Here is a 27,419-nt window from a genome sequence, read left to right as displayed (position 1 = left end):
CACCTTTGAATTTCATTGCGACCCCCATCTATTTGGGCAATTCCCTCCCTAGCTGCTCGCTCTCTATCTACGCATTTTCGATTTGCACCTGGTCAGTCTACGAGGTCTTCATCGGAGATATAGAGAAACCATGTCAACCCCTAGCGGGAGCGAGAAGCAAAACCCGCGCCCAGTTCATGTGACGAGGGCAGATCAGGTCAAGACAGGGCATGGACAGACGGACGGGATGATCCGACAGGTATGTTGCACAGACATTTAACTCAATACCTGGCTTTAGGGGGGACTGTTCGGTTCGTGACGAGACAAAACAACGGGAGTCACTTTTCTGTACGTGGATTGGACGTAGACAACACACCAAGAGAGCGATCTCTGTTGTTGTCGCCATTGGCGAAGAAATGCAAAGACCACCATAACTCTTTTCCGAGTGAAGAGAGGACCTCGACGCACGAGATGACTCGCCACATCCCCTTTATTCTCTCCTTTGGGACCGTCTCGAGTTCCAGAAGTCCCATTTCAGACCCATCCCATTCTCGCCGTTATGGGAGCCGCTCACTGACTCTGGCGCACACACAGTCCGCGATTGTCGAGCTATCCCCATCCATTTGCGGCACGCTGATGCGCGCACAACCACACTCCGCCTCAGCGGTGCACCATCACGGCACCCAAGACACCATCGTCTACGCGGTGAGTGGCTACGGCTCCCTTGTATCGTCGTCTGGCAAGGGCAAAGATGGTCCGTTTGGAGATGTCAGGCAAGATCTCAAGCCGGGAGACTGGGCCCTGATCCCGGCATACAGGGAACATCAGGAGGTCAACGACGGCAACGAAGAAGTTGTCTGGGTCATTGTCAGGGCGCCGGAAGGAGTTCCTGTCGTCGAGAACTTGAAGGGCTGGGGTGGAAGCTTGGAGACCTAGTGGTTGGCTGGTAGGTAGGGGAGGGCAGGTATACCACAGAACATGGGCTGGGCAAACAGACAACGCGGACAGCTACAATATACCGATATCGTCTGTGGTAGAGACGCTAGCTGGTGAGAGGTTGGTCCAAGGCTTCAACCAGCATATGTTTAAGGCTGTCCTTCCAAAAAATATTGGCGGACCACCTGCTCGACCGAGTGTGAGCACACGAAAGCTCAGTCCTCATCTTCATCGTGGCTTGCTAGGTCCCCGTCAGCGTCCTCTTCGTCCTCTTCCTCGTCTTCATCAAGGTCATCGTCCTCGTCATCCTGTTCGTCCGACTCTTCTGCATCGCCACCGACTATTCCGTCCCAGCCGGCTTCGTCAACTTCTATCTCTCCTTTCAGATCCCATCGATCACCTTGCGCTGCCTGGCTCACATACTTGACAAACCTCAGCGTGCCCTTGTCCCTGAGCACCATACTGAACTTATTCCAACCGGGGGAGCTCGCAAACAGGATGCCATCATCCTCATCATCTGTGGCTTTGTAGATTGCAGGATCGTGGGCAGGCTTCTTGCCGACATTGGGTAGGGACTTCGAGTCATCTTCATTTGGCAATCCGTCTTCCTCTTCGTCACCCGCCATGTAGACTTCTTCACCACCGAACTCGATCTCAGATACCGAGGAGACTTGAATCTTCTCGGTTGTAGCAGCGTTGCCACTGGCTTGCCTCTGGACCTTCGCGGTTGTCGGCTTGCTATCGCCTTCGTCGTCCGCGCCTCCATCTCTTTCCCACCCTTCGCTGGGAGTGATGGAAATCGTGAATTCCAAGCGGGGCGTTTCGCCTTGGTAAGGGTTTGCAAGTGCGTAATCCTTTCCTCTTCGAAATCTACGGGCGATCGCGCTCTGGCGGATGAGACTCTTTGTCTTGAGTCCTGTCACAAGTGCAAGCCACTTCTTGAATGCATGCGAGTGAATCAGATCAGCCAGGATTCGAGAGATAGGGCAGTGGTCGCGGTGCAAGGCCTCTGCAGTCTGCAGGTAGGCATAGCGTTGTTTATGTGGTGGTCGAGCAATTCTCCAAGTAGAAGGATGGTGATCTCTCGATGACTCTGGGATCGCATGCTTTTTTTCACTTTCCACCTTATGCACATAATCCTTCAACTCGGCTGCGAATCGGGCATTAAAAAACTCCTCTAGTTGAAGCACTGACATGTCGACGAATGAGGACGCGAACTGCTCAATCATATCTGGAGTCAGATAACTTGGTGTCATATAATGTAGCAAGAACGTCAAATCTTGCTCAGTGAGTATTGTATCATCGGTGTCAAGATCGTCGCCTGGGTCAATCTCCCGCGCCACAGCCCGACTATCCATGACAGTACGCGGCTCGTCGAAGTGACGGAACACCAGTCGAGGCTCGTCAAACTCATTCGAGGTGCTCTTCAGCTGCGCGAGGCTGGATTTCTGAGCCTGCTCTTGTTCCATGCCTTGTTCAAAGCCATCCTCGCCCTCTTGTGGTATGTGGTACCAGCCGCTGATTGCCATACGGATTCTGCCTCCATCTTCTTCCAGGTTTTGTGAGTGGTAGACTTCTTCCACGTCGTGATAACTCTCGCCAGGCCGAACGGCGAAGAAACTCAATTGGCCGAAGGAGGGTGGAATGTTCAAACTATGTTCAGCGAGAGGGACTTTCACTTGCTCTCCAGCTTTGTTTCTCTTGATCTCCGTGGGATACAGTCTGAGGCCGCCACCCCATTCAGGTTGCCAGGGATGATCTGGATCTGTCAAATACAAGATGTAGCTTACTCTTCGACTTCCAATCACATCATCATGGCACAGCAAATAACTTCCTGGTGTGTAGACGTTGACCGCCATGTCGGTTTTTGTGCCCGACACTTTCCCAGCGCCCGTGACGGCAGACACCCATTCTCGAAATTCTGAGCTATAGAGAGCATCTCTCAGGCGGACTAGGCTGGGCAGGTGTTTGAGGGACTCGGCATCAAGATTGGAGAGGTTTGCGAGGTCACCGGATTGGTGAATGCGGTAAATGTCTGTCTCCTTCAGAGTGAAATGGATATGAGTGGTGATTTCCTGTCGCACGGAGCGGAGGAGAGGTTCTTGGATCAATGAGGATACAACGGCATGCGGGTAAGGCTTCGACGATCGGTAAGATTCGCGGAACGCTTCTCGAGTGTCAGGCTCGAAGAGATCTGATCGAAAGGTTGACCGAATGCCGCTGTTATCGGCAGACATGACACGCCTCTTCGGAGAGGAATTCCCATCCTCGGGTGCTTTACGTTTCATTGTGAAAATAGACAAAATCGAGGTTCCAGCAATGTTGTCAGCCCAAATACACGTACGGAGGTGTGATCAATATCCCGCAAATATTGTGTCAGTGCGCGGTGAGAGTGCTTGCGGAGTTTGCTCAGGCCACTCGCAACTTTTTTTTTCTTCCCCGCAAAATCCAGCCTGGCCAATTATCGTTCCTGACCATCGGCGGCAAGGGCAGTATACCTAACAATGGCACGAATGGATATCAACTCGGGGAAACATGCATTATAATATTCCATGGCAACCGTGCCAACATTTTGTCCAAGATTAAACATGCATGCATTTCATGGCAATGGCCATTTCCCACGACGCCAGAATATCTCCTCTGGGTATCCTAACATAGAATGCGCTCAAAATGTTCATTATTCGTAACCATGCCAAAATAGAGAGCGGCGCTGAGCTCCATATTTATCATGAATTGCCTGTAGATCATGAAAGTTGTATTCTCCAAATGCTTCGAATGATTGAAATAGTCGCAGGTAGCTCAGAGCGTCGTCTTCCATTTGTCCTTGTCTTTGCCAACCCTGCCAAAAGGCTTATGAAACTTGATCTTTACGTTTGGCACAGACTTCATAATTTGAGGTTCTAATGCCGCTGGGACACTCGTCTCTTTCGACCCCCACGGCGTTGTATCGTCGTCAAAAAGCATGCTTGCCCTCAAACCCAGCCGGTCCCGAGAGCTGTCCGGCCGTTTCTCTAGGTCTTGTTGAATCCGCGATCGACTCGAGTCCCGGGACTGTACTGTTGCATCATCGGGTAACACCAGCTCTCGAGCCTCTCCCGCCAAGAAAGCGTCATTGAGCTTCGTTCCTGATTTCTTCTTCCCAGCAGTTAGGGGACTCAATGGCTCGGATCCAGAGGAAGACAATGCCACCAGTAGATTGGTCATGTCATCGACATCCCGTCCCACTGGGGGTTGCAGCTCGAGGCGCGGTGAAGCGGTTGGAGACACGTCTTGGGGACGTGCGGGTGACGAGGTCAGGTATGGCAGAAAAGCTGTGGTGTGGGGTCTATATTGAGACTCCGGAAGCTGCATCCCAGCATCGGCATAACGAGCACTATTTTCGACAGAAATGTCGGTAGACAGCTTGTAGGAACCCTCCTCTCCGCCTTGGCCTCGAGTGATAGCATGAGGATTGAGCAACCCGTATTCCCTGGTCGTCGTTGCTGCAAATGTTGCACAACTGGCAGGCGGTTGATCCATGCTTGAGGGAGTTCGAGGCTCCCGTGTCAGATCTTGGGTATGTGAATAATGAGATCTTGTACTGGCCAAACCAGATCCACGACAAGGATTGGAGGGCATGTCGGAAACACTTTCAGCCAGACTAAATGCGGATGACGATGTGAGTGGGGGGGAAAAGATCGAGGCGTCGGTTCTTCGCTGCGACGCCAGATCCTCAGACGAGTTGGTTGAACGAGTGTAAAACCTCGTGTGGGAAGAGGCTCCCCGGGAGCCAATTGAGCTGGCAGGGGCACCAAAAGAGGAACCGGTTGTTGAGCTCGAGTTTCGGCTTCCCACGTTCGTGCGGCTTTTGTCTTTCCCATTGTCACTGCGAGCCTTGGAGTTTGTGAAGAGAGGAGATTCTTTCCTATTTCGTTCCTTGTCTTTTTCCTTCTCCCTCCGTTCCCTTCGCTTTATGCTCTCTGGGATTCCATCCCATTTTGAGTTAACCTTGGGGACAAACTCGGGCATCTTTTCCAACCTCACGTTGGGAACCTTGGTGGCGCTTGTTGATCCATGTTGGGCAATCATCTGAGTTGCGACTTGGTTCAAGGCAATTTGAGTTGGCTCTCGAACTTGGAAGAGGCCACCTAGGATGGAGGGCTTCTTCTGTAGCATTGAACTAGATTTGCGACGTGTCTCTTGCGGGGTTTGAGGAGCCTTGTTTGCTTGGCTGGTCAGAGCCGCTTTCTGGACCTCCTTCTGAGCCGCTTCCTTCTGGGCCGCTTCTCGAAGCTCGCGGATAGTAAGACGTGGCCTAGGTTGCTTGGATTCCGCATCTTGATCAGGCTGACCGGCCATCTTGTCTTTATCTCCCCGTGATGTGATGTCTGAGGTGCGATATTGGTTCGGACCACTCAGATCGCGCAAGGGCGAAAGATCATGGTATAACAGACCATTTGTTATATCTTGTTGAGTTTCTATCTTTTGGATGCTCGACGCACTTGCTGGCATGACCACGACGATGTGGCCAGATGGTGGTAGAGGCACAGGTCGTGGAACTGATTAACATGACATGGCAATGACCGAAGGAGTGGCAGTCCCAGCCAGCGGCTTGTGCACGGGATCTTAGTACGATTCCCTTCGGTGCAAGAGACGTGGTTGGCTGGATATTCTTGAGTCGGACCTGAGTACTTCGCTCTGGACGTCGCGCACATGAGAGGATTCAGAGGGCTTGAGCCTATGCATCAGCGAGCACACCAGGTGAGGGCAAACCCTGGAGGCACAAGGAACTTTATCGATCCAGGAGATCCAGGACACAAAATGAGTATGGAGGATATCCAGGTGAACGAGAATGGAGCGTTACGACGCAGGATCCTGCGAGAGGAAGCTAGATCGTTGGATTTCCCCGTTAACCTAGAGATCATCCTGGATCGTCGATGGTAGATTGGGCAAGACTCGGAAGGGGGTCTTCGGTGGCGGGCTTGGATTGACCTCTGCCACCGTCAGCTAGGGATTGAGCTGAGAGGCGGCTCTGACCGTGGGGAAAGTAAATGCACATCATGGGCAAATGTAGGTGGAGGCTAGGGCTAAGGCAAAACAAAGCCACGATGCAGGGATCCAAAAGAGCAGGTACGAGTACGTGTGGAGCTGCAACGGGAAAACGTGGTGTTCGATTCTCAACAAGGCGGATGACACATGCAGCCAGCAGAAGGGGGAAATAAAGATCGATGATCAGTACAAGCACAAAGTCAAACAAAGTCAAACAGAATCTGGAGTGGCTGGCTACAGTTGATTATGATCTCCAAGGGTGTTCTTGCTAGATTCTGCCACCTGTGAGGGAGCGAGTGGGAGGTGGAGCTTGTGTTCGGGGTTTGATCCTGGGCTTCATTATTGGCTAGAAACAACGTAAAAAGGCCCTGCGGTGCCTGGAAACAGAGAATACATATGCCCTTTTCCATCCCCCTTTTCTCGCTACGGTTGCGATTTTCGAAGCTCCGCATGCCGAGAGAACCAGTGGCCTTCAACCTCTTTTTCCCGTCCTCGGCGACTTTCACTGAAATGGCGATACTCGATATTTGTCGCTTTGTTCTAGTGGTCCGAGCTACTAATTCCATTCCGACTAATACCCGAACCGTAGTTCTGTGATGGGACACCGGACCACCACAGAGGATTTTTCTCCCTCTGGCAAACGACAACTTCCTTCCTACCATATCCCCTGCGACTGTCTGCTGTCTCGGCGTCTGGCATTATGCGGGAAAGGACCCGAAAGAGGATGACAGGTTGTGGAATCAACCAGCAACGACTCCACCAGGTGGTTTGACAGGGACGCCATTCACAAGAGTCACAGAAGGGAAGTCTATTAGTCAATCCAACCACGCACCCGTCCAATGAAGCGCTGTTCCTCGCACCCTCATCGTTTCCAGGAAAGACAAGGATTGAATACGTTATGACTTCCTTCTCAGATGGGAGAAGCACCAACACCCCCCATGGATGGTTGGCGAAATGCGAGATACTCGTCCAATTGACCAATGCGCCAGGCACACTCACACGTGGCAAGGAACCACATGGTACGGGGTGGAAGGGGGACAAGCAGCATGCACCTGCATAAGAACGGAACCCTCATGACCCTCTTTGAGGGCAGTCATCCGAAGCAAAACAGGTCTCTGGTTCCTATCTATGGATACCATCTGTCCACCTAAAAGGACTACTGAAACCTTGTGCAGTGAGTGAGTGAGCGCAAAGTCTGGTGGTGGTTGTCCCCAGCAGAAGTATCTGTAGATACTAAACGAAATGGAGTCCGTGCCTACGAGGTATCTCATGTACCTGTACTTGTAGTCAGTAGAAGAAGGTTTCCCTACAGAGCACTCCTGTAAGCCTACGAGACTTCAGTCCAGGAGCTGCCACAAGCACCCTTATCAACAACTATTCATGCCACTGCCGCCCTGTAACAAATAAATATCCTGAGAGAGAAAAGTCTCAATCCGCTTTTTGCTTGGGGATGATTGTCAGATTGACACCAACCTTTCGGTTTTCGCAGGATGATAGACTACTGGGTGCAAAATGTTTGTCAAGATCAGGGTTGTAAAGTGGCAAACTCAAAACCACTAATTTTTCAATTCCAAAGTCTCTGCTCCCTTTCTTTTCCCTTATTGAAGTGTTTATCGTCACCAATTTGTTACAAACCCAGCATCTGTACCGAGTAGCGCAAATCCAACTCCACGACCTTGTTTCAACGCAAGATCTGTTGTTGCGGCTCCAACACCGCTAAAATTTCGGCAAAGTTCGGTTCTTGCCATAGGCTCCCTCCGTGCCTCCATCGTCTACAGGCAGTTGTCTCCCGTCCCCTCCCTTCCCCTCCCTCCTCTGCGTGCATGTGCACGCATCAGATTAACCATGACCGACCACAACAAACAAGACATAGGCGACAAGGTTTCGCAGCCTGTCTTACCCTTTTCCACGCCAGCACAATCCCAGACTACCGTTGTTGAGCACGAGCCAAGCGGCAGTCCTCAACGTCCATCTTATTCACCTGTTACGCCGACATTATCCCATACCAGCTTAGCCTCCCACGATGCGATAGGAGACCTACCACCTGCACAATGGATGGACGAACCACCAGAACCTCTTCCAGTCAGCTTAGACGATAACCCAGACGCAATGGCCTTGCGAGCTGCCTTGTCTATCCTCCAAATCCAGCGGCAGCAGGCTCTACGGGATATGCAAGAGTTGGACAGAATGAAACAGGCTGCTTTAGACAACCCCGAACAATTTATCAAAGAGCTTCAGGCGGGAACACTCAGCCGCTCGCCCCGGTCTGGCGTAGAAGTTGACGAGCCTGACTCTATGGCAGCCGAGGACCGCGAAACCCAGGCGTCCAAATTTGGCCGCTTCCCACCCGCCCAAAACATCGTACGCACTCCCCCTGTGGAGTGGGCAAAATACCACATCGTCGGCGAGCCGTTGGATCGAATACACAAGAGGCAGCAACAATATCCAGGAGCTACGGACGAAGCACTCGAAGCTCCGGATCGCGTTCAGCCTCACTCGATTGCAACTCCGTACCGTCCATTCGTGGATAAGCTGAGCCAGGCACGAGGTCCGTCGAATTATCGTAATTCGGGATCATGAACATTTGTTTCCGCACTTTGTCGCTTCATGATACAGCTCGACATCATCACCGCCATCGTCTCTATCAGCCCCTCTGGGAAAGCTCGCTTACCACCAGCACATCTTGCCATGCCCTTTTCAGTCATCAAAGGCCAGTGCTGCCATTTCCATCGCAACCGTGTCATGGAAACTATGTGTATTGGACAGTCCCCATGATTTACGACATACCTGCATAGGTGGACCCACGTCGTTGGAGGCGACAACTTCGACCGTTTCACCCTCAAAGGTGTGTCTCTGGTTGATTACTTCTTGAAGGAGCATCTGTCTGCCAGGGCCAGGTACTTCTTGTACGTTCCCTTGTGCTTGGCAGTCTCCAACCTGGCAGCAGCCACGCACAAAGGGCAACGTGGACTTTCAACCATAGCAGCTTTGCTTGCTTTGAGTCCCTGCACTTCCATGGGATCCCCTCCCCATGCCCCCTTATTGTCCACATGCTCGGTGTCGATAAATTGGAGGCATGTATAGCAAAGGCGATAATTTGGAGGCACAGAGTCACGGAGCCTGACAAGAATTTGCAGACGATGAGTTCGGACGGAGCGCTTGGGGACAAGATGGTCATAGTCCTTCTTGTTCTTCTCGGCTTTTAATTGTTCATACGTGGCGGCTTGGCTCTTGCAGGTGAGGGCCAAAGCGGCGCGGTCTGCATTGAGTGGTAGGGCTTTGAAGATCATAGCTCGGACTTCATGTGGAAGTTTGGTGAGATTGTGCTCCTGGTTTTGAATGATTCCGCTCTTGTAGATCTGGACCACATTCTGGTGAGTTCAATGCGCTGATGATCTGAGTCAATAATGCTAACCTTTGCAGGGATAATTGGGATCTTGAGACTCAGGCGAAGCTTCTTGAGACGGTTGGCAATCTTCTTTTGTCTTCTAGCAGACTCCATCGCCTTCTTAAACTCTTTGTACTCTTTTCCCAGTGCTGTTTCCGCTTCAGCGATCCTAGCAAAGGTCAGTCAAATGTGAATATAACAGAATAATAAGAAATTAAAGGTCCTCACTTACTGCACAGGTGTCGGCGTAACAACGGGCATAGCGAGGTGATGATGGGTCGAGATACAATTTCGAAAGAACCCAGGTTAAGTAAGATCACTTTCTGAAAAGACGTTGTCTGAAATGTTATGATCGAGGCATATCACACTTTGTGAAGGAGGGGAGAAGAAGGTGAGTTTGAGAGAAAAGTCACCAGATTGCGGCGACCACACTCAGCGATGTGATAAAGGCGACTTTGACAGTATCACTGTTACAATAGAAGGTTAAGTGATTTCTGAAGTCATCTCACTCGGACTTGCTGTGCCATAGTCGAACTGCCAAATAGAGTCGAGAGACCAAGTCCACCGAAAGGTTCGAGACGGACATTTCCATGCCATGGCGTTCACTTGCAGGTCGCTTGGGTCAGCGCTCTACACATGTGATTGTCATCGACTGGACAACAGCTTGCGGGACTTCTCGCTCTTTGGGATTCCTGGGATTCGTCTCCTCCCACCTCAGAACCGTTGCATCTTGCAACTTGAGTAATCGCACGCGGTCCACCATCACTATTCGTTCGGCCTTCCTCGAAGTCTTTGCCCATGTGGACTTCCGATTAAACGTTGACAACCTTGAGAACCTTCACACGAGTATGCTTCGATTGCGTCTCGATTCACAATGCCTCTGCGGATATCGATTACTTCACTCCTTCACCACAAGTTGTTACGTGGAGCCAGAGGCATGGGAGTCGCGGTTAGCCGATTGAAGCAATTCCGATGCTGCCGTCTAGACTCAGAGCACCTAATAGAGGCTACTGCGTCGGTAAATTTGATATTTTGGACAAGAAGTCCCTACAGCCTCAGGACTAGTACAGCCTTACCATCAGCAGCCACATGTCCTGACGGCAAAGACGAGGCTGACTCCGATGACGTCAACGCCCTACACATGCCACCCACATGCCATGCCACAAGTACGATGATCAACAGCTATGACACAATCGACGAAATCACAGAACATTCACTCGTACCACTGGGAAAGTATAGCCTCTTTGCGTCCCTTTGACCTGGTCCCCGAGGATAGATCTCGTAAATTTCACAGCAATCGAACTGATCATCGCCGTCCTGGCATCAAGTTGACACCCTCTGTTGCTGTGCATTCCTGTAAACTCATGTTAGAAAAGAGATTCTTCTCATAACAAGATTCCTGTCCACCAGCGTACTCCCAGACCCCCTCAACATTCAAGTTACCACGATGTCCAACCTCGATCCCCATGCACCATCTCAGCCAACTCAACAGACAGGCTTGAATCAAGGTCAAAACCCTGCCTCGAAGACAGCTCAAGAACAAACTGCAGCACAAGACACTTCCAGCACCCAGTCCAAGACTATTGACCGCCGTTCAGCTCATGATGTAACTTCTGAACACGGCGAAGTTGCAAAACCCGGTGCCTTGGGCTCTGGCGAGCGTGGTCCCCTCACAGAGAAACGAATTCCCGAGTCCGACGCGCAAGACTACTCCAAAGGCGACAGCAATTTAGAGGGCGAGCAAATGCGGATGCCAGGCGAGGGCGACGTTGCAAGAGCCGTGCGAACGGGTGGTGGTGGGGGATACGGCGAAGAAGAGAGTCTGACACAGAACATAGACAAGAAGGCGGCCGAACATGAGCGGGAATTACACAGACGGGGAGAGCGAACTGGGAAAGAGATCGAGGAAGAAGCGCAGGAAGATTGGACTGGGAGGAAAGCGGACATTGCCAGTGCACTGGGCCAAGGCAGAGAGGATCGTGACGAGGCAAGTCGTCCGGCTGTGGTTTTGGCTGCGGAGGAGTAAGTGGAGAGATATCGAAGCGTTGACCTGTGGCCTTTCGCTGCGACCATTATTGACAGGGACCAGCAAATTAATTCTTGAGGCGCCTACAGGCAGAGAAACCATGCGTGCTAAGCACAGCCCGTGCGTTGCGTTCTCCTCTACTATGAACTTGGATTTTCTTCGCTTGGCTGGTAATTGTCGTTGCTCCTGCGCCCTGTATCATGGATGCGGTCCCCTTTTGGCATTTGACCGAAGGAATTTCATGGTATGATACCCGGCAGTCCTGCACTCACTTCGCTTGTGGATCTGGAAATTTCTCGTATATATTTTAACAACCACCAGAGTGACTGTTGCGAGGGACCGCCCCAGCTGCAGACTGCATGCAGCAGGTGACGCTGATAGCTTTGCAGCCATGCAGAGGACAAACATCGCGTCTCGCCCATAAGTCAACAGTATCGGCTTTATGTTTGTCGCCTAGACCGTTGTTCGCCGAGCTCGGACAACAATGGTGAGAGCAAATTGTCACGCTTCCGGGAACAGAGCCATCACACTAGCTTCGGCAAACAAGAGAAAGCCCTCGTCCGATTTCTCGGGAGTCATCTGAGAGGCGTGAGGGAACGTCAACGCCCCAAATGCACATTGAGTGAGAAGCGGGATTTGCTTGCGAGGCACGATGCAGGCTCCCTCGATCCCCAAAGCCTTGAGATGCGCCAATCCCAAATTTCGGCAGGCATTCGACGTCAAAAATCCAAGTGAGAACATGTGTTGGTACACGTCCTACCTCTTCATGACCTGCGGGCATGTCGCCTTTCCCAACCGCCCTCTCGCAAACTCGAAGTGCCCACACGAATCTTCGGAGACGAAGAGACAACGGACGACGGGAGCACACAGTAGGAGACCCCAAGGCGTCCAGCAAACCCAGGCCGGCGCAAAACCTGTCTCATCGATCGAGGCCACAAGCTCACCTTCACCCCTACGCTGCCCTGACAAGCTAATTCACCCACTGCGGACCTATAGCATCAACAACCTCTGCCCAGCATGTCAGGACGAGCGAGATGCTCGAATGAATATTTTTGAAACACATGTGCGCGAAGGCCTAGGGAGGCGGAGTCTCGCACAATCTGCATGGCGACTTGAGAGACACCCGGATGCGACACGAGGAAGGTCGTTTCCGACATCCATGACATTCTCGAGTCTAACGGAGCTTGATACGTTGAACTCGGGAATGGAAAATCCGTGCGGCGGCTCTCGGCCTTCAACGCCGAGACTAACAGCGGAAAGGTTAGGTCCAGTAGAAGCAGTTCGGCCCGAACCTCGAAAGCAGCAACAGGGTGTCGGTGAGGGAATACTTAACCGGGAGAGGTCGACGCCCAAATCTCCCCAGCAACATGTGTCTCCTTGCTCCGTACCGCCACCAAGGTTGTCATTTGCTGTATTATCGAGTATACCTGAGAAACCGACCTTCGACGGAGGCTAGGTGAGGTCCTGTGGGGTTTGAGGATTTTGTCAATCAGGTGCAAGTTCCAATGATACCGGAAACACTTCAACATAGATGCCCTCAATGCTCAAATGACTTGTTAAGATAATGAGGGTAGAGACGCAAGATTGGGCTCATGGATTGCAACAAGAACAGGGGATGTCCGCGATCCTCGGGCCTTGGTGTTTATCATGATGCGCGGTTCCAGGGCTCGCCGCTTTCATACACTTACTCCCTCAAATAAAATCCTCGGGGTCTCTCATTTTGGCCGCAACACTGCTACAGCTCTAAGAGGTAGTCTCATACGACTAGGTAGCGTATACCTATTGGGCTAGTCACATACCGCTCATATATACTTTGCTCGCAGCTGGCTAATCAGTCTTACGTCGTCTTCAGAAGGCGCCGCTGCAATGATGCTGTCGACAAGACCAAGCATCTCTGGTTCCCACTTTGGCAGTGCTTGGGGGTTATTGCGCACACTCGGTACTCTCGTCGCAACCCAAAGCAGCCCGGTCAGCACGAAACTGGGCGCCGCAACACCGAGATAGTATATCCATCGGGGTGTGACATTATTTCCCAGCTTCTGGACCAGTGCAAGCCCTTCCTTGACCGCTCCGGCAATGAGACTTGCTTCTGCCCATGTCACGCCCGATTTCTTCTTGGCAGCCGCAACGGCCGCGCTCATGGCACCAATGACAAGGGCGGCATGTGTGCGTAGCCAGCTCTGCATATCAGGCTCGTGGACGCATTTGATCCCGGCTGACGAGAAGATGGAGCGCCATTTGGGTGATGAGATGATGGTAATTTGGCCGAAACTTATAAATTGGTGCACTAATGCTCCGTCTTGGAAATAGGCCAAAATCGCTGGAAATCCCATGATGCAGCGTTCCTTTCCCAAAACGTCGAAGTATCTGTCCAGTGATGCAAATGTGTTGAACATGAACAGAATCTCGGTTGACTTTGAACATGTCTTGAGCGTGGCAAACAATTGCTCGTCAAATTGGTGCTCGGTGATGGTCAGGAGGACGAGGTCCCAGGGTTGTGCAGTGTCGAGGGATCCAACAGCAACGACAGGAGTCTTCGAGATATCCGTGGCTTTGTCCGATTTCTTGGTGAGAACACCGCCACATGCCTGTACGCTCGCAAGTCGCTGGCCACGACCTACAATTGTGACATCGTGTCCGGCCTTCACCAGATGCACTGCGAAGGCGCAGCCCACTGGTCCGGCGCCAATGATGGCAATCTTCTTCTTTTCCGTGGCCATATGGTCAAACGAACAATCGGCGAAATAGAGGCGAGACAGACACGGTCGTTTTCCAGGAAGTCCGACTAAGCAGAATTTAGACTAACACTTGGCTGAGATGAAAGAGCCGCGTGGTTTGGTTGAGGAGATGTGAAGATGGTGGTCAAGAGTGGGATTTGTGGCCGGGATACATTGAATAGACGATTTGTTCGTCCATCGCTGCAGCAATTTGACTGGAAGCCCTCATGCTTCGTATCAAAGGCGACTTCTAGGCAACAATGAAACTGGAAACACTATCCTCCGTACTCGGGCATCTACCTTTGCCAATAGGTATTGGTTCGCCTGCTTTAAGTTATTCGCAATTGCGCACTAAGACGAAAAGACGAAAGTTCCCACGCACAAGCGAAGTGAAGGCCAGAGAGAGGGGGTATAGGGCGGCATCACTCTCGTCCCGAAGGAGCGTGGGAAATTCTTGGCACTGCAGGAAGCTCAGACTGAGCTTTGGCGGGCGATGTACCATCCTGGACACGACGTGAACGAAACCCACTGTATCTTCTAAAGCTCCTTGCCCTTAGGCTCTATAGAGGTGCCTTCAACAACTTGTGCTCGCTAGCAGTCGGGGGAGTCACTGCGCAAGCGGGAACGAAACGTACACCCCGTCCATCTTGTCCCTCCAAACCGCCATCACCAGACCTCGAATCTTCTGAAGGAGCCCCGACTCGACATCCATTATGCCTACACCCGAGTCGGAGCTGTTTCTGCGCCAGAAACCCAAGGTCCCTCCGACGTTCCAGGGCGTCGATTTCCAAGACAATGAAGCAGTCGCCGATGCAAGAGACGCAATTGTTCGAGAACAATGGGTTCAGAGGATGATGAAGAGGTTGGTGGGAGAGGAAATGGGTATGTCTGTTGAGAATGCTTTCTGTACCATCATCTACGGTACCTTTTTGCGGAAGGAGGGGTCTGAGAGTTCGCCCATGGCTGTGCTGAGGATTTCACATGGCTCTTTGAAGGAGCACGGGACGACATCTCCGGAAATGCCTCCTTGCCCAGCATGTTCCTTGATCGCCCCATTCTAATACCTTGTTCATGCAGGCAAATGCTACGCACGCGAAGGTGTCAACCATCTTGAGAAATGCGGAAAATACAGAGGTGAATAACCCCCGAGCCCCATCTGCTTCTACTCGCCCAACATTACGCCGTATCTGACTGTTCACATAATTCAAACCCAAAGACCGTTATCTCCAGCTCCTCAAGTCGACGCGCGAAGCCGGTTTCCGCGGCCAACAACAAAATTATATCCCTGGTGTAGATGGTCCCGCAGGTGGCCCAGAGGTTCAGACAGACTACCCGAGCGCACAACAGGCCAAGGGTTCCAGAGGATCAGATCTCAGACCTGGCAACACGACAGGAAAGGGCGGCGATGCATTGTACTAAGAGACGAAGAAAAGACGGAACTTGGCTATGTGGTGAATCGAAGAGACAGCCGCAGACCATGCAAAATAACTGATTCCAGCCATTGGGGCGAACTATATACATAGGGCATGACGTGGTCCGTGGGAGGCCAATACCAAGAGGATTTGGTAATTGTCCTTGTGTCGCTTTCTATGGTGTTTCACGGTTGGGTCAAGAACTCGTGTATCTGCTCGTCTTAGTGTCTCACAGTGCTAGTAGTGCAAAGGACGGTACCAAAAATAAGAAGTTCACGAGCATTCATTCTTCCCATGATACTACGGTACACTACAAATTCAACTCGCTGGATGCAGGAGAAACAACCACTGTCGACGAATTCAATAGAGGCCATACACCCGTCTCATCATGATGATTGAAATGATTTTTGATGTCTTGGTTCTGAAGGAACCACTTTGAGCTCAAAAACGTCAACCCATACACTTTTCCAGCAGCTCTGGACATTGTCATCGAACATTAGGCCCGCTTGTGAGTAAATCCCAACGAGTTGTTGGATCCCTTTTGCCATTCTCATGCAGGCCCAATATCACAACTTCCATCAGCCACACGAGATTGCCGCCTTTCAAATCTTGCTCCTCTTTCCCGCCTTCTCCGCCGTGAAGGTTGCCAGGGCATCCATCAACGGCGGACTGAGCGCATCATATGGCTCTAATCCGAGCTCCCGCAGGCGATCCCGTACCTCACCCATCTTCTCCGGAGGATAGCCCTGTTCAATCAAGCTCGACACAAACGCCGCAAATTGTGGCTCTTGCCAGCCCTTCTCATCGCTCAGCTCGACGTGCACGAAGGACAATCCCTTGAATGCATGGTCCTTTTCGATCGACCCGTACATGTGGACACCGCAATCCTTGCATGCGTAGCGCAAGATGGTGGCCTGGTCGTTCACGACGGCGAGCTTCTCTTTGTTCTTGGTGACACGGACGTTACCGTCTGGAATAACTGCGACGATGGAGAAGAGGGCGCCCTCTGGCTTATAGCACTGAGAGCATCCACAGGCGTGATTGTGCAGGACATTGCCCTTCAGCTCGACCTCGACGGGGTTGGAAGAACAGTGGCATCGAAGAGTACCGCCGGGAAAGTCGTCTTTGCCCTTTGTGATACCGTTGTCAATGAGGGGGTGTAGGGATGGTGCCATGGTGCTCGTGTCAATAGGATCAATAGGATCAAATACAGTTGGGAACAGGAAACAATTGAGGGGAACACAGCTTCAGGGAGATCCGACAGGGTTCTCAGGCAGCTTTATACCTTCAGTAAACCATCGGGTACGTGCTGTGTACACTTCCGTCAACAAAGTCCCCAGGACCTTACTCTTGTCCTTCCATTGGTGCCGTCTTACTCTGGCATCATATGAGGGGTAGGTGAATGAAAGGATCCAACTCATACAAGCACCTCGCTCATCTACTCCGTTTTGAGCCAGACGACGCGGCCCCTCAGCTCCCATATGGCGCAATCCGCAGGTCCGATGGCAGGGGGCATGGGCTGAACACACCGAGAGCTTGTAAAGCAACGCTGAGACGCTGGCTCCCACACTCGGTCGGCAGTTGTGGTGGTGCACCGAACTCCTGTTGAAGCTCGGGAAATGTCGTGTCAGCTTCAGCAAGCGATGTGGAGAAGAGGGTGACTGTAGCTGCTCCGTCGTCTCCGTCTTTTCAAGAACTGTGCCGGTTCCTCTCGCTCGTCGGTGCCTTGTAAATGAATTCGGAAACTGTCAAACATTGCCCAAGAACCAGATCGGAGGGGAGTGGGGGGTGGCGGACCGAAAAGGGCGAGGACATCCGATGGGACACTTTGAGCAGAAGGGGAATAGGCAATTGCGCTGTTATGATGGTTTGATTGACAGTACAAAGTTACATGAAGAGTCTGCGCAATTGTGCGCCTGCGTATTGAGGCCTCTGTGCCTCCGTACATCTGGGCGCCGCTTCGAGTACCAAGCCTTACGAGCAAACTTTGTGCAACCAACGTCCACCATCCAGCCGTTCCTCCACTGGCTAGACACTCGTCACCGTAGACAAGACCATGAGCACTTGTTCCAAATGACATGAATTTCTCGTCGCTGGCAGACGCGTGACCAAATATGCCCTTTCCATTTGTGCTTTCTACCACCTCCCACATCTCCTTTCAAGCCAGCCTTATCTCATCCACTCACCCGTCCCTCCCCACCGCAGCGACATCTCAGCGGGCGGTTCTCCGGGCTTCTCTAAAGGCCCACAAGAGACTGTCAGCAGCAGACCAGGCTACGAACCTGTTGCCTCTTGCCTCTACAGTTCAAAGCTATATCCGCTACCTCGTCACCCTCGACGTCGCGCTCTGTGGCAAACCTGTGGCTGGTGAGGACGTGGACATTGCACTTGCACAGGAACCTGAGATTGAGTGGCGACCAACCTTGAGCTCGAATGCCATTCCAGGCCGCGAGAATGAGCGCGTCAAGGGCAAGGGACTTGACTACGAGCTCTTCTTCGTGCATCACACACTAGCGCTCATTCAGAATCTATTAGCCAGAAACTCTCTCCTTGGGCTCTATGCTGCGGTGAATCCGACATCAGAGCAACGCATAACACTGATCCAAAGTGCTTCCAAGTGCCTTAAGACGGCACACGCAATCCATTCCTATCTTCTGCTGAGAGCAAACTCTTCCAGCGATGGTCCCCCCCCATTTCCGCCCGCTGCGGTTGACGTATCGGCAAGTGTGCAATTAGCTTTGCAGCACTTGACCCACGCGGAATTTAACTTGCTTTGCGTGCTCAAGGAAGATCCATATCCTGCACTGCTCATTCAATCACGAAACAAAGATGACAAAGAGTGGATGATTAGGGCTCCACAAATTCAGAAAGTTCGGGGTCAAGTGCTAACTCGACTTTGTATCGGAGCGGCGGAGCATGCTTCTGCGGCTGCTGTGGCTCTAAAGGTCGAAACCGAAAAGGCGTCGAAAGAGCTCTTAGAATACTGTGATGGCATTCATCGCGCCTCGCGGGCGAAAGCATGCAGATTCCAGGCACTAGAGGAGGACACACATGCAGGCCAAACAGGGAAGGCTATCGCATGGCTCAGAGCAGCAATGAATGAGCTAGGCCTCGAAGTGGGGAAACATGGCTCCAAGTCTTCGGGCTTTGGCAAGCTGAAGACGTCCTGGATCGAAAAACGAGAAGACAAACGGATCGAAAGGGGTAGCTCAACGTGGGGGATGGACGGCGGTAAGCTCGAGGAAAGTCGGATTGTGGAGTACCTAGATCAAAAGTTCAACAAACAGAACGATACGATTAACGTCCAGCTGATACCGGAGTGGAAACCGCTGCTGTCAACACTGCCTAGCGGGATGAATATGCCAATTGATGAAAGATGGAAGCCAGCACCCTTGGAGGAAGATGAATTGGCGTCAATGAGAGCGCCGCCCGAAGATGATGGACTCGGTGCCGCAAATAGCTCGGATGAGAATGAAGATAGCACAACGGCGCCCGCAGGAGCTTTCCCTGGCACGCAGCGGGACTATGGTAGTGGGACGAGTTACTATTAAGTGGTCGGCCCAGACAGGGCAATGCTGGCAAACTCCAGCATCGCCGGGTTGCGCACTGGAGCGTTTTCTTGTACCTCAAAGTTTTTGGCCATAGGGCTTCTAGCCCGTGTGATTTATCTACTCTTTGTTGCTCGCATAATTATGTAGAAAGGAAGTCGAATGTCTGTGGCTGCCATATCAACAACTGATGTAGTTTTAGGACTTGTATCCACGTACTCTGGGATCAGCCTGGCAGCCTCGTCAGCCTCGCCGACCCCAGCCATGCTCCTGATGCACATTCAAAGTCCCACCCCCCACAAACCCCCTTTCTGTGTTTCAACATTGTTTCAACCACTGTTTTCGCCACCAATCATCCGTTCGAACAACTGATTCACAACATCTGTCCCCGATTCAACCCATCCTGCGTGGTTCGCTATAGTCATCCACAAGCTTTTATCCCCCTCCGTGGCCTGCTCAGCAGCCAGCCAAACGCGCTGAACCCGCAGAATTCCCGTCACAACGCGTGGGGCCTTCGCAGAGGATCTCGCGTGTATGGAAGTCGATGGTTGGATCTGGGCGCGCCGGCGGGAGTCTGTCTGGGTGGTGTGCTTGTACAACGGTTCGAGAAGTTGCGTGATGAGGTCGTGACCACTGGCCCTTGCGTCTACGCGCTGTTGGATGTGGTGCTGATGATGCTGGTGGCTTGGGGCCCCTAAAGGCGATGATGGGTGACTTATTCTTTCTTCCTGGGTCAAGAAGCGTAATGCAAAATCAAGGTAAGGGGACGTGTCTGTTTTCTCCCTACAACAACAGCATATAAGAGTGGACGGACCAGTGCGTTTATAAAGTGCTATTGACAAACTCTTGGCTCTCGTGGTGTGCGTCCAAGTCTCCAACCTGAACCGGGCACAGGAGCGAGAGGGAAAGGACAATGAATCTCACATTAATATATTTCTTCGGCATCATGGCTGCGATCCTGGCGCATACAAAGTCAACCTCAGCTCTGCCCGTGGCGGACTCGTTATTATTACCAAAAATCACCATCAGACAAGACTCTTCACCACGATCGCCTAGTCAGACTGCGCCGGCGCCGGCGCCCAACAACGCTCGTTTCGTGAGACATGGAGGAACACACGGCAAGCGACAACAAGATCTGCCGTCAGAAGAAGTCGAAGGAGACCCGACATCGAACTCTATCATACTAATGCCGACACAAGGCACTCGGTCTCAGCCGACGTACAAGAGAGGAAACAGGCACCCTCCCATGACGAGATTTTACCCTCTTGATAGGGGCAATGGAACCAGTTTCCCGAACTCGCAGACATCACCTCTCAATAATGGTTCGAGCGGCACGCAGCCTTCCACCGGAGCCAATGGCCCTGCCGTCGCCCTGTCAAACGGAACATCCACCAGCCCCAACAACGTCACCGACACATATACGTCCGCTTCCAATCGACGCACAGACACGACGATAGCGACGGTGGCACGGATCCAGACGCTGCCCCCAACCACGGCGTTATCCGCAAAAGCACCACCACCTATGCCCGAACCTCAACCGAACCTGGTCACGCAGTCACAGTTTTCTGGGACAACCGCAACGCTCACAACGAGCCAGAGGACAGGGAATCCAAACTGCCCGTCCCGATCGGGAATACCCCCGGTCCCGGATCCCGACACGACCTCTAGCCCGATCTTCCCAGTCATCGTGACAGTCTTCCCTGTTTCGACGGGCCCTTCGACTATTATATGAACAAAATTTCTCGGGCATGGTTTGTTCGCGACCACCGCATCTTGCCGGGCGAGCGAGCCAATGCTGCGCGCATATGAGATTATGACACCCCGGCATTGGAGGAATTTTACTTAGTACACAGACAGCCTCCTTGCAGGAAAGGCACCAGCTTCGGGGCTGGATCTATAGCCATGGCACCTTTGTCTTCACATGGATTATTTGGTTGGTTGCTGGGGACTTGGATCGCTGGGCGACCTTGAAGACCTTCTACACCACCACTACCAGATCAATTGACTGAGCCGAAGTTCTCTACAGGGAATGATAGAATTGCGCACCTATGTAGCTCCATGGCGATGAGGTATGCACTCACGCTGGAAATGAGCAAATGATGGAGATTGCAACGCAGAAAACCGGATAATTCTCCGGGACTAATGTAAACAGTTCTAGTGACTGCAAAATGCCATCACCATGGCCATATCATATGTTCAGTGTGCCTACCCCCATTGCTCAAGTTCAACGCAACAGAAATGTTTTCCTCCGATCCCTTTCCCAAAGCATGACATTGGTATGCATGACAGTAATGGTATGATCACTTTACAGGCCAGTTTCTCAGCATTGGGGAGCCAAAGTCTGAGCTGGATACATAGATACATAAACATGGGAGAGTTCATAAAACTCGCGTCGAGGAGAGACTCTTCTATCTGCACCGGGGAAGAGAAGGGAATGCGTCAACAAAGCTGGCTCCATATCGAACATCGCACAATTTCTGCGGGATTTGTTGCATTTCCTTGCCTCCTTCACGTACTCCCCAGTTACAGAACCTCTCCAACAATCTTCGCAGCCTCCTTATAGGTCGCGAGCAACTTTTCACATTTCTCTCTTTCCTTCTTGATCCCATCATCCTCATATAGCAAGTCACCGAACAGCTCTTCTTTGTATAGTTCGCTGACAAGACGGTTCTGCACTTCATCTCTAGAGTGGTTGACAAGCAAATGCATGATCGCTTTTGGCACCTGATCGGCAATTGTCTCGCGGACGATGTTGAAATAGCTGGAGATCAGACGGCGGATCAGTTCGGTTTCGAGGGCTTCGCGTTCCGTCAGAACAGGTTCTGCATTTTGTTCGGGCTAAATGATGTTCATGTTAGCAAAAGATATGGAGGGAAATACCAGAGAGACGGGTCAGGTATACATACGAATAATAAGCTCGAGTCGCCATACTCAGACCCCGGCGCATAGTCGTCATGCATCGCTGGCGGATACGCAGGCGATCGTTCTGTAAAGCTTCCACGCTCCATTCGACGCATGCTCTGCGAGAAGCTCGGATCAACACTGTGGCTGACGTGCCTTTGGGCCACCGAGGCGGACGACGGAACAACTGCTGGACTACCCTGTAGCGGACCGCCTGGTAATCCGCCTTCCTTTCCGAAGAAATAGTTTAGGAACGAATCTCTGGCAGCGCCTGCTGAGCCAGCAGCAGCGGATATGCTACCGATGCCATTCTCACGCTCACGAGCTACGGCGGGTGACATGCTCCGGCTCAGTGTCGGGTGTTTTCTGGTTGGTAGCGAGGTAGATTTGTCTTCCTGTTCTGCATCTTCCTCATCTGGTGTGGCGGCGCCATTAACGCCCAATTGCTTCATGCGTTGCTTCTCTCGTTTTCGTCTCTCCTCGGCTTGTGCAATCTTCTTGTCCTTCTCGTTCTTGCTCGCGATGACAGAAGACATTGCAGCAGCGGCTCCAAGAAAGTTGGGGTGGTTGGTATTGATGTATGCGCGTTGGATTGCAATAAGTGACTCGACATAATTTGAGCATGGACCAAGTCGCTCTCGGAGCAGATCTGAGACGACCTCAATGAGTTTGCCTTGCAATCTAGGAAATCTAGACAGCTCCGTGGACCCGCATGTATGGCATATCTTGATCAGCTCTTCATAGACCAGCTCCACACATCGCTGACTCGGGATCTCCAACAACTTGATTTGTGGCTTCACCAGGAGGTCAAAGGCAAGCTCAGGAACGAAAAGACTCGGCCGCGGTCCGGTAGAGTTTCGAATCGCGGTTCGGATGTCGAGGACAGAGAGGTTATGTGTAGGATCGATGGTTTCTAGAGAGTTGCCGAAGACGGAGTTGAAAATGTAGTATATCCTCGCACCACCACAGAGCTCTTTGGTTGATATTTCAGACGACGTACCGTCAATGGAAGAGATGAATGATGTGGCGAAGCGAGTCATAAGTTGAAGGATTAACGACCCGCGATGTTCCTTGCCACTAAACTGCTTGCTCCCATAAGATGCCAGTTCTTGCTGTGTCTGGCCCATCAAAGTATTCAACCGCGCCTTGATGTCAGGTAATCGATCACGGATGTGGCCCATGAGAGTTGTGTTCAGTGTTTTGGCCAGATATTGTGTACCGCATCGAGTTGCCATGTTTCGATAGGCGGGATGGTGTCTGAAAAATTCTGCCTCAGATCTGAGAGCTTCAGACATGGGTTTATTGGTCTGTATGTCTTGTTGTGACCGGTTGACAACACCAATAAACCCAAGTTTCAGTGGATAAACACGGCCTGACAGGATATCCAAAGCGTTTGTACCATGGTCCATCAAGTCCAACTTTGTCAGGACGCCGATGGTCCTTCTTCCCATGGGGTCAACATGCCGAGCGAGCTTCAAGGCTTCCGAATTGACAATATCGACGTTGGCAGGAGAGACGGCAAGGATGATGCTGTTTGGTTTGGCAATGTACTCGGAGATGAGGGTTCGCGTTTGCTTCTCGATGTCGGAGGGCTGGTCGCCAATGGGGACTTTGGTCAGGCCAGGTAGATCCACCAGGGTGAGGTTCAGGACATGGGGAGAAAAGATCTTCAGGTTGATGGGTTGTCGATTGATGCCCTTGTTATTGCCCGCTATTCTCGCCGTCTCGTTCTCAATCTCAGCACGGACTTGGTTAAAATCGGTGAATTTGCGACCTGGGATATGGTGAAACTCTGCCCACTCCCCGTGTTCGGCCACGCTGGCAGCTGTATGGGGGATGTGTATATCGCCATTCCCGTTGTTATCTGAGTCGTCTTCTTCAGGAGGAATGTTGATAAGCTGCAATATCAGCGGCCGGCGAGTGACAATGCCACTTCCACGCGGAAGAAAATCCCGACCAACAATGTTTTCCAGCACAGACGACTTTCCCGACGACTGGGAACCGACCACCACTATCTGGGGGAGATCGAGGGAGTCATTGCCTATCGTGTTGAAGACGAGGTCTTGGAGCTTGTTAACTGTGCGGAGGAGGTCGTCGCCGAGCGTGGTCATTGTCGATGACCGTGTCGCAACTGGTTAGGAGAGGTGTTTCGGAAAACAAAAGTTGGATACAAGGAAAATAGCTGGGGTTTCAGGATGATAACCAAAACAACAAGTGGCAACAGAGAAACACCACGACGTAAAAGAATAGGAGAGAGGTGGGAACACGGCGAGGTTGTGGTGAGTCTTTGATCAGATGGCCACCTGCAGGCACATGTTTACTTGCTGGCATCTGTTGGGGGGAGGAGGAAACGGGGAGCACAACTTTGCAGGTGCTGCAAGGACCGCGGCGATGTGGGTTTGCAGGCGCAGGATGAGAGCATGGCACTCAGGTCGCTTAGGAAAGCAGGTTTTGCGAAATACAAAAAAGGTAGATAGAATGACAATGACATTGTTGGGAGACTGCAAGTGAATGGTCTGTGATTGAGGGAAATTGTTGTGTCAGACTATCAAGTTATGTGATTCGTCCAAAAACATCCCAATGGAACCTGTTGGTGCCTGGCTCTGACGTCGACGCCGGCGGATCATGGTCCGGGGATTCCTATTTTGGTGGCTTAAGGTGGCTGGGGTCACCCCTCCGGCGCCCGCCAGATACCTACCAAGTTCAGCGATGCCATGGCCGCAACTCCTGCTAGGTATGGAGCATCCATCCGAATCAGTGCACGAGGCGGGGTCAATATTACGACATGGCACCATGACAACAGGCCATTTACTCTGGATGAGCTTTCCAGATCTTTATAACTCAACCAACCTCCTCCCCATCTCTTCAAGTTGTTCTAAATCCCCAGATACCCCGCCATTGTTGTTGGCCTCACCACTACCACAGTCATGCGTACCACGTCTAGCCTTGCAATTGCCATCACGGGCCTTCTGTTTGCAAACCATGGCTCAGGTCACCCGATCGACAATGACATTCAAGTTCCATTCACCGAGACAAGGCCTCAGGAGCCTGCGACCGAGGGCTCATACTCAGCCTTTTCGACCCTCAGAGACGTCCTAATTGACCACGATATCATTGGCGATGTCCTCGACGATTTTGAACCCGCCTACTCCCTCGACATCACCTATCCAAATTCACACGAAACTGTTCTCCTGGGCAACGACATCCCCGTCGACTCCGTATCGAAACGACCCATCTTCACCTTTCACTCCATACACTCTCAGTCAGCACGAGGCAGAGAGTCCACCTTCACCCTGATCTTGACAGATCCTGATGCAAAATCTCGCGACAACCCAAAGTGGTCTGAAATGTGTCACTGGATCCTCACCAACTTGACCACGCCTATACCAGAGCCTCCCTCAGTGTTCCAACTACTGAAAGCCAAACCCGGAGAGCTAGAGGAATACCTACCGCCGGGCCCACCACCAAAGACTGGCGCCCACCGTTATGTGTTCGTCTTATTAGAAGGCGAGACCTCAACCCTAAAACCGCCTGCGGACAGAAAGCACTGGGGTTATGACAAGCCCAGACACGGTGTGCGGGACTGGGCCAAGGAGAATGATTTGACTGTTGTGGGAGCCAACTTTTTCTATGCCCAAAACGAGAAGCAATAATAGGTGGAGACGGATCTGATACCCAGAGGCTTGATAAACCCTTCATGTCCGAGCTTCTTCAAGGAGCTGGATCGCTGCCAACCCTCTCCACACTTGATCCATGGCGTCTTTTCCCTGCTTCAAGTGCTTTTCAACTGTCCCCGAGGAAACGACATCCGCCGACTCGGCTGCAAATGTCCACACTTGAAGTCGTTTCGATACTTCGTCCTTCGTGTCAACTTCAGTTTCCTGTTTCTGCTTGTCTCCAAACGTGGATGTGGCATGCACAAAGCGTCCAGAGTGAGCTAGGATCGGAAAGGCTTGAAGGAGTTGGCTCTCGTCACTGAGTCGGTCAAGCATATTGACGGTGCTAGAGGAATCTTTTTGCAGCTGGTCGTCCATGAATGTCAGGTGCGAATACGTCATTCTCTGCTGGTGCATGGCTGGGAGTAGACCTCTTTCGATGGCATTCACAAAGAGATAAATTTCTTGAGGTTTGAATGGTCTCTCCACTGGTTCCTCATTTACTGAAGTTGCTGACTCTTTCTCGAGCAAAGGAGATCTTAAGTTGGCTGCAGCGGAGAGAAGCTGTCTCCGCGCCTCGACATACTGCTCGTATATAATATTAATTTGCTGTTCAAACCCTTCTTCGGTCTCCAGCACGTCTTCTGCATCCATAACGTTCGATAAATCAGGACCCTCTTGACATATGTCCAGGGATTGTTGTAGCCAAGTAGTCAATATCTGTCTCACCACAGACATCGCGGCAAGGTGTTGTTCGTCTGACGCACTGCTGGGCTCAGGGATGCTGGATTTAGCATGGTCAAGCAATGTTTTCTGTTGCGCAGCTTCGTGTCTAGCACGAACCAAGGCCACTTCGAGAACTTGGAGAGATTGCATGATAGACGTTGGAAGTTCCCCCTCTGAAGCATGCTCGGGGCGACGTGGCGCAAACACAGGATCGATAGGTGCGGTGGTGCGCCGTGCGATGGCTGGCCAGTTGGACGATGACAAGATGGTATCCATATCAGCTTTGAGAGCTTTCAATTTGGCATTCTGTTCCCTCAGTCGCAACAAGTCGAAATGTCGATCGAGGAAGGCCACATTGTCCGATGCTGGCCGTGGCGATGGATCCGTATCATGGGTGTGTGGCGAGGCAGACTCAGCGGCCTCCTTGTAGCACCGCCTTGCCTTGACATTCGCTTGAACAGCCGCGAGATACTCGTCTTTCAAGTCGGCGTCGAGCTGCTGTTGACTTTGTTCGTCTTTTGCCGCATCAACGGGGAATAGGTATTTTCGAATCTCTTCCACATCGTGCGTGGGCCGGTCATATTGGTCGAATATCGTGGTGATTCGCGCAAGAAAATTGTCGCGATTCGGCTCCTTTTCCGTCATGACCGTGTTGAATTGATTGATAATGTCTGCTGATCCTGTTACCCCCTATCTAGCAGATTTCATGGATTTGACGAGGGGGTTTCCACCATAAACTTGGGATTGGGTTTCGCAATTAATTGCAACCACAGCATCAAGCGTCACCGCCCGACAGCTCTTTGGTGCGTATGTATATGAATCCGCAACTGATGGTCACCGAGCTGTTTCCACACATGTTCTTAGAAAATTGGGGGCAGACATGATTGTTGCTATGGGAATCTATCGATTGTGAGACGCAGGTTTCGGGAAAATCGATGTGTGGATCCCCGTTTGTACCACAAGAATACCCCCTATAAAAATTGACCATAATGCTCATAGTTACACTACCCAAATGCTGTACGTGCGCGTGAGGAGATTCTTAGCCAAGGAATAGCTATATATGCCGAAAAGAGTCTTGAGATGGGATGCGCATAGTATTGAC

General features: G+C 51.7%; 14 protein-coding genes across 14 annotated transcripts; 7 read left to right on the top strand and 7 right to left on the bottom strand.

The window, feature by feature from the left end:
* Nucleotides 1-450: 450 nt before the first annotated feature.
* AYO21_08884 (hypothetical protein) lies at nucleotides 451-915 on the top strand (the record flags this gene model as incomplete). Its single annotated transcript, XM_022658825.1, has 1 exon — nucleotides 451-915. The coding sequence occupies one exon, from the start codon at nucleotides 451-453 to the stop codon at nucleotides 913-915; it is 465 nt and encodes a 154-aa protein (XP_022508875.1).
* Nucleotides 916-1,130: 215 nt separating this feature from the next.
* Nucleotides 1,131-3,203, bottom strand: AYO21_08883 (hypothetical protein; the record flags this gene model as incomplete). Its single annotated transcript, XM_022658824.1, has 1 exon — nucleotides 1,131-3,203. One exon carries the CDS (start codon nucleotides 3,201-3,203, stop codon nucleotides 1,131-1,133), a length of 2,073 nt encoding a protein of 690 aa, XP_022508874.1.
* A 511-nt stretch (nucleotides 3,204-3,714) lies between these two features.
* On the bottom strand, nucleotides 3,715-5,253 carry AYO21_08882 (hypothetical protein; the record flags this gene model as incomplete). The annotated part of the gene is made up of 1 exon (XM_022658823.1): nucleotides 3,715-5,253. The coding sequence occupies one exon, from the start codon at nucleotides 5,251-5,253 to the stop codon at nucleotides 3,715-3,717; it is 1,539 nt and encodes a 512-aa protein (XP_022508873.1).
* A 2,535-nt stretch (nucleotides 5,254-7,788) lies between these two features.
* On the top strand, nucleotides 7,789-8,523 carry AYO21_08881 (hypothetical protein; the record flags this gene model as incomplete). The annotated part of the gene is made up of 1 exon (XM_022658822.1): nucleotides 7,789-8,523. The coding sequence occupies one exon, from the start codon at nucleotides 7,789-7,791 to the stop codon at nucleotides 8,521-8,523; it is 735 nt and encodes a 244-aa protein (XP_022508872.1).
* A 281-nt stretch (nucleotides 8,524-8,804) lies between these two features.
* AYO21_08880 (hypothetical protein) lies at nucleotides 8,805-9,592 on the bottom strand (the record flags this gene model as incomplete). The annotated part of the gene is made up of 3 exons (XM_022658821.1): nucleotides 8,805-9,302; nucleotides 9,359-9,500; nucleotides 9,564-9,592. The coding sequence occupies 3 exons, from the start codon at nucleotides 9,590-9,592 to the stop codon at nucleotides 8,805-8,807; spliced, it is 669 nt and encodes a 222-aa protein (XP_022508871.1).
* Nucleotides 9,593-10,778: 1,186 nt separating this feature from the next.
* Nucleotides 10,779-11,357, top strand: AYO21_08879 (hypothetical protein; the record flags this gene model as incomplete). The annotated part of the gene is made up of 1 exon (XM_022658820.1): nucleotides 10,779-11,357. The coding sequence occupies one exon, from the start codon at nucleotides 10,779-10,781 to the stop codon at nucleotides 11,355-11,357; it is 579 nt and encodes a 192-aa protein (XP_022508870.1).
* Nucleotides 11,358-13,159: 1,802 nt separating this feature from the next.
* On the bottom strand, nucleotides 13,160-14,077 carry AYO21_08878 (hypothetical protein; the record flags this gene model as incomplete). Its single annotated transcript, XM_022658819.1, has 1 exon — nucleotides 13,160-14,077. The coding sequence occupies one exon, from the start codon at nucleotides 14,075-14,077 to the stop codon at nucleotides 13,160-13,162; it is 918 nt and encodes a 305-aa protein (XP_022508869.1).
* A 710-nt stretch (nucleotides 14,078-14,787) lies between these two features.
* Nucleotides 14,788-15,493, top strand: AYO21_08877 (hypothetical protein; the record flags this gene model as incomplete). Its single annotated transcript, XM_022658818.1, has 3 exons — nucleotides 14,788-14,956; nucleotides 15,152-15,208; nucleotides 15,291-15,493. 3 exons carry the CDS (start codon nucleotides 14,788-14,790, stop codon nucleotides 15,491-15,493), a joined length of 429 nt encoding a protein of 142 aa, XP_022508868.1.
* Nucleotides 15,494-16,088: 595 nt separating this feature from the next.
* Nucleotides 16,089-16,661, bottom strand: AYO21_08876 (S-(hydroxymethyl)glutathione synthase; the record flags this gene model as incomplete). The annotated part of the gene is made up of 1 exon (XM_022658817.1): nucleotides 16,089-16,661. One exon carries the CDS (start codon nucleotides 16,659-16,661, stop codon nucleotides 16,089-16,091), a length of 573 nt encoding a protein of 190 aa, XP_022508867.1.
* A 939-nt stretch (nucleotides 16,662-17,600) lies between these two features.
* AYO21_08875 (hypothetical protein) lies at nucleotides 17,601-19,037 on the top strand (the record flags this gene model as incomplete). Its single annotated transcript, XM_022658816.1, has 1 exon — nucleotides 17,601-19,037. One exon carries the CDS (start codon nucleotides 17,601-17,603, stop codon nucleotides 19,035-19,037), a length of 1,437 nt encoding a protein of 478 aa, XP_022508866.1.
* A 943-nt stretch (nucleotides 19,038-19,980) lies between these two features.
* AYO21_08874 (hypothetical protein) lies at nucleotides 19,981-20,766 on the top strand (the record flags this gene model as incomplete). The annotated part of the gene is made up of 1 exon (XM_022658815.1): nucleotides 19,981-20,766. The coding sequence occupies one exon, from the start codon at nucleotides 19,981-19,983 to the stop codon at nucleotides 20,764-20,766; it is 786 nt and encodes a 261-aa protein (XP_022508865.1).
* A 791-nt stretch (nucleotides 20,767-21,557) lies between these two features.
* AYO21_08873 (hypothetical protein) lies at nucleotides 21,558-24,046 on the bottom strand (the record flags this gene model as incomplete). Its single annotated transcript, XM_022658814.1, has 2 exons — nucleotides 21,558-21,872; nucleotides 21,941-24,046. The coding sequence occupies 2 exons, from the start codon at nucleotides 24,044-24,046 to the stop codon at nucleotides 21,558-21,560; spliced, it is 2,421 nt and encodes an 806-aa protein (XP_022508864.1).
* Nucleotides 24,047-24,862: 816 nt separating this feature from the next.
* On the top strand, nucleotides 24,863-25,588 carry AYO21_08872 (hypothetical protein; the record flags this gene model as incomplete). Its single annotated transcript, XM_022658813.1, has 1 exon — nucleotides 24,863-25,588. One exon carries the CDS (start codon nucleotides 24,863-24,865, stop codon nucleotides 25,586-25,588), a length of 726 nt encoding a protein of 241 aa, XP_022508863.1.
* A 42-nt stretch (nucleotides 25,589-25,630) lies between these two features.
* On the bottom strand, nucleotides 25,631-26,962 carry AYO21_08871 (hypothetical protein; the record flags this gene model as incomplete). The annotated part of the gene is made up of 1 exon (XM_022658812.1): nucleotides 25,631-26,962. One exon carries the CDS (start codon nucleotides 26,960-26,962, stop codon nucleotides 25,631-25,633), a length of 1,332 nt encoding a protein of 443 aa, XP_022508862.1.
* Between the last annotated feature and the right edge of the window lie 457 nt (nucleotides 26,963-27,419).

This window comes from Fonsecaea monophora (genome assembly GCF_001642475.1).
Source record: "Fonsecaea monophora strain CBS 269.37 chromosome Unknown Scaff81, whole genome shotgun sequence".
Taxonomy (NCBI): Eukaryota; Fungi; Ascomycota; class Eurotiomycetes; order Chaetothyriales; family Herpotrichiellaceae; genus Fonsecaea; species Fonsecaea monophora.
Note: the sequence above shows the minus strand (reverse complement) of the source record. Positions and strands in the feature narration are given on the sequence as shown.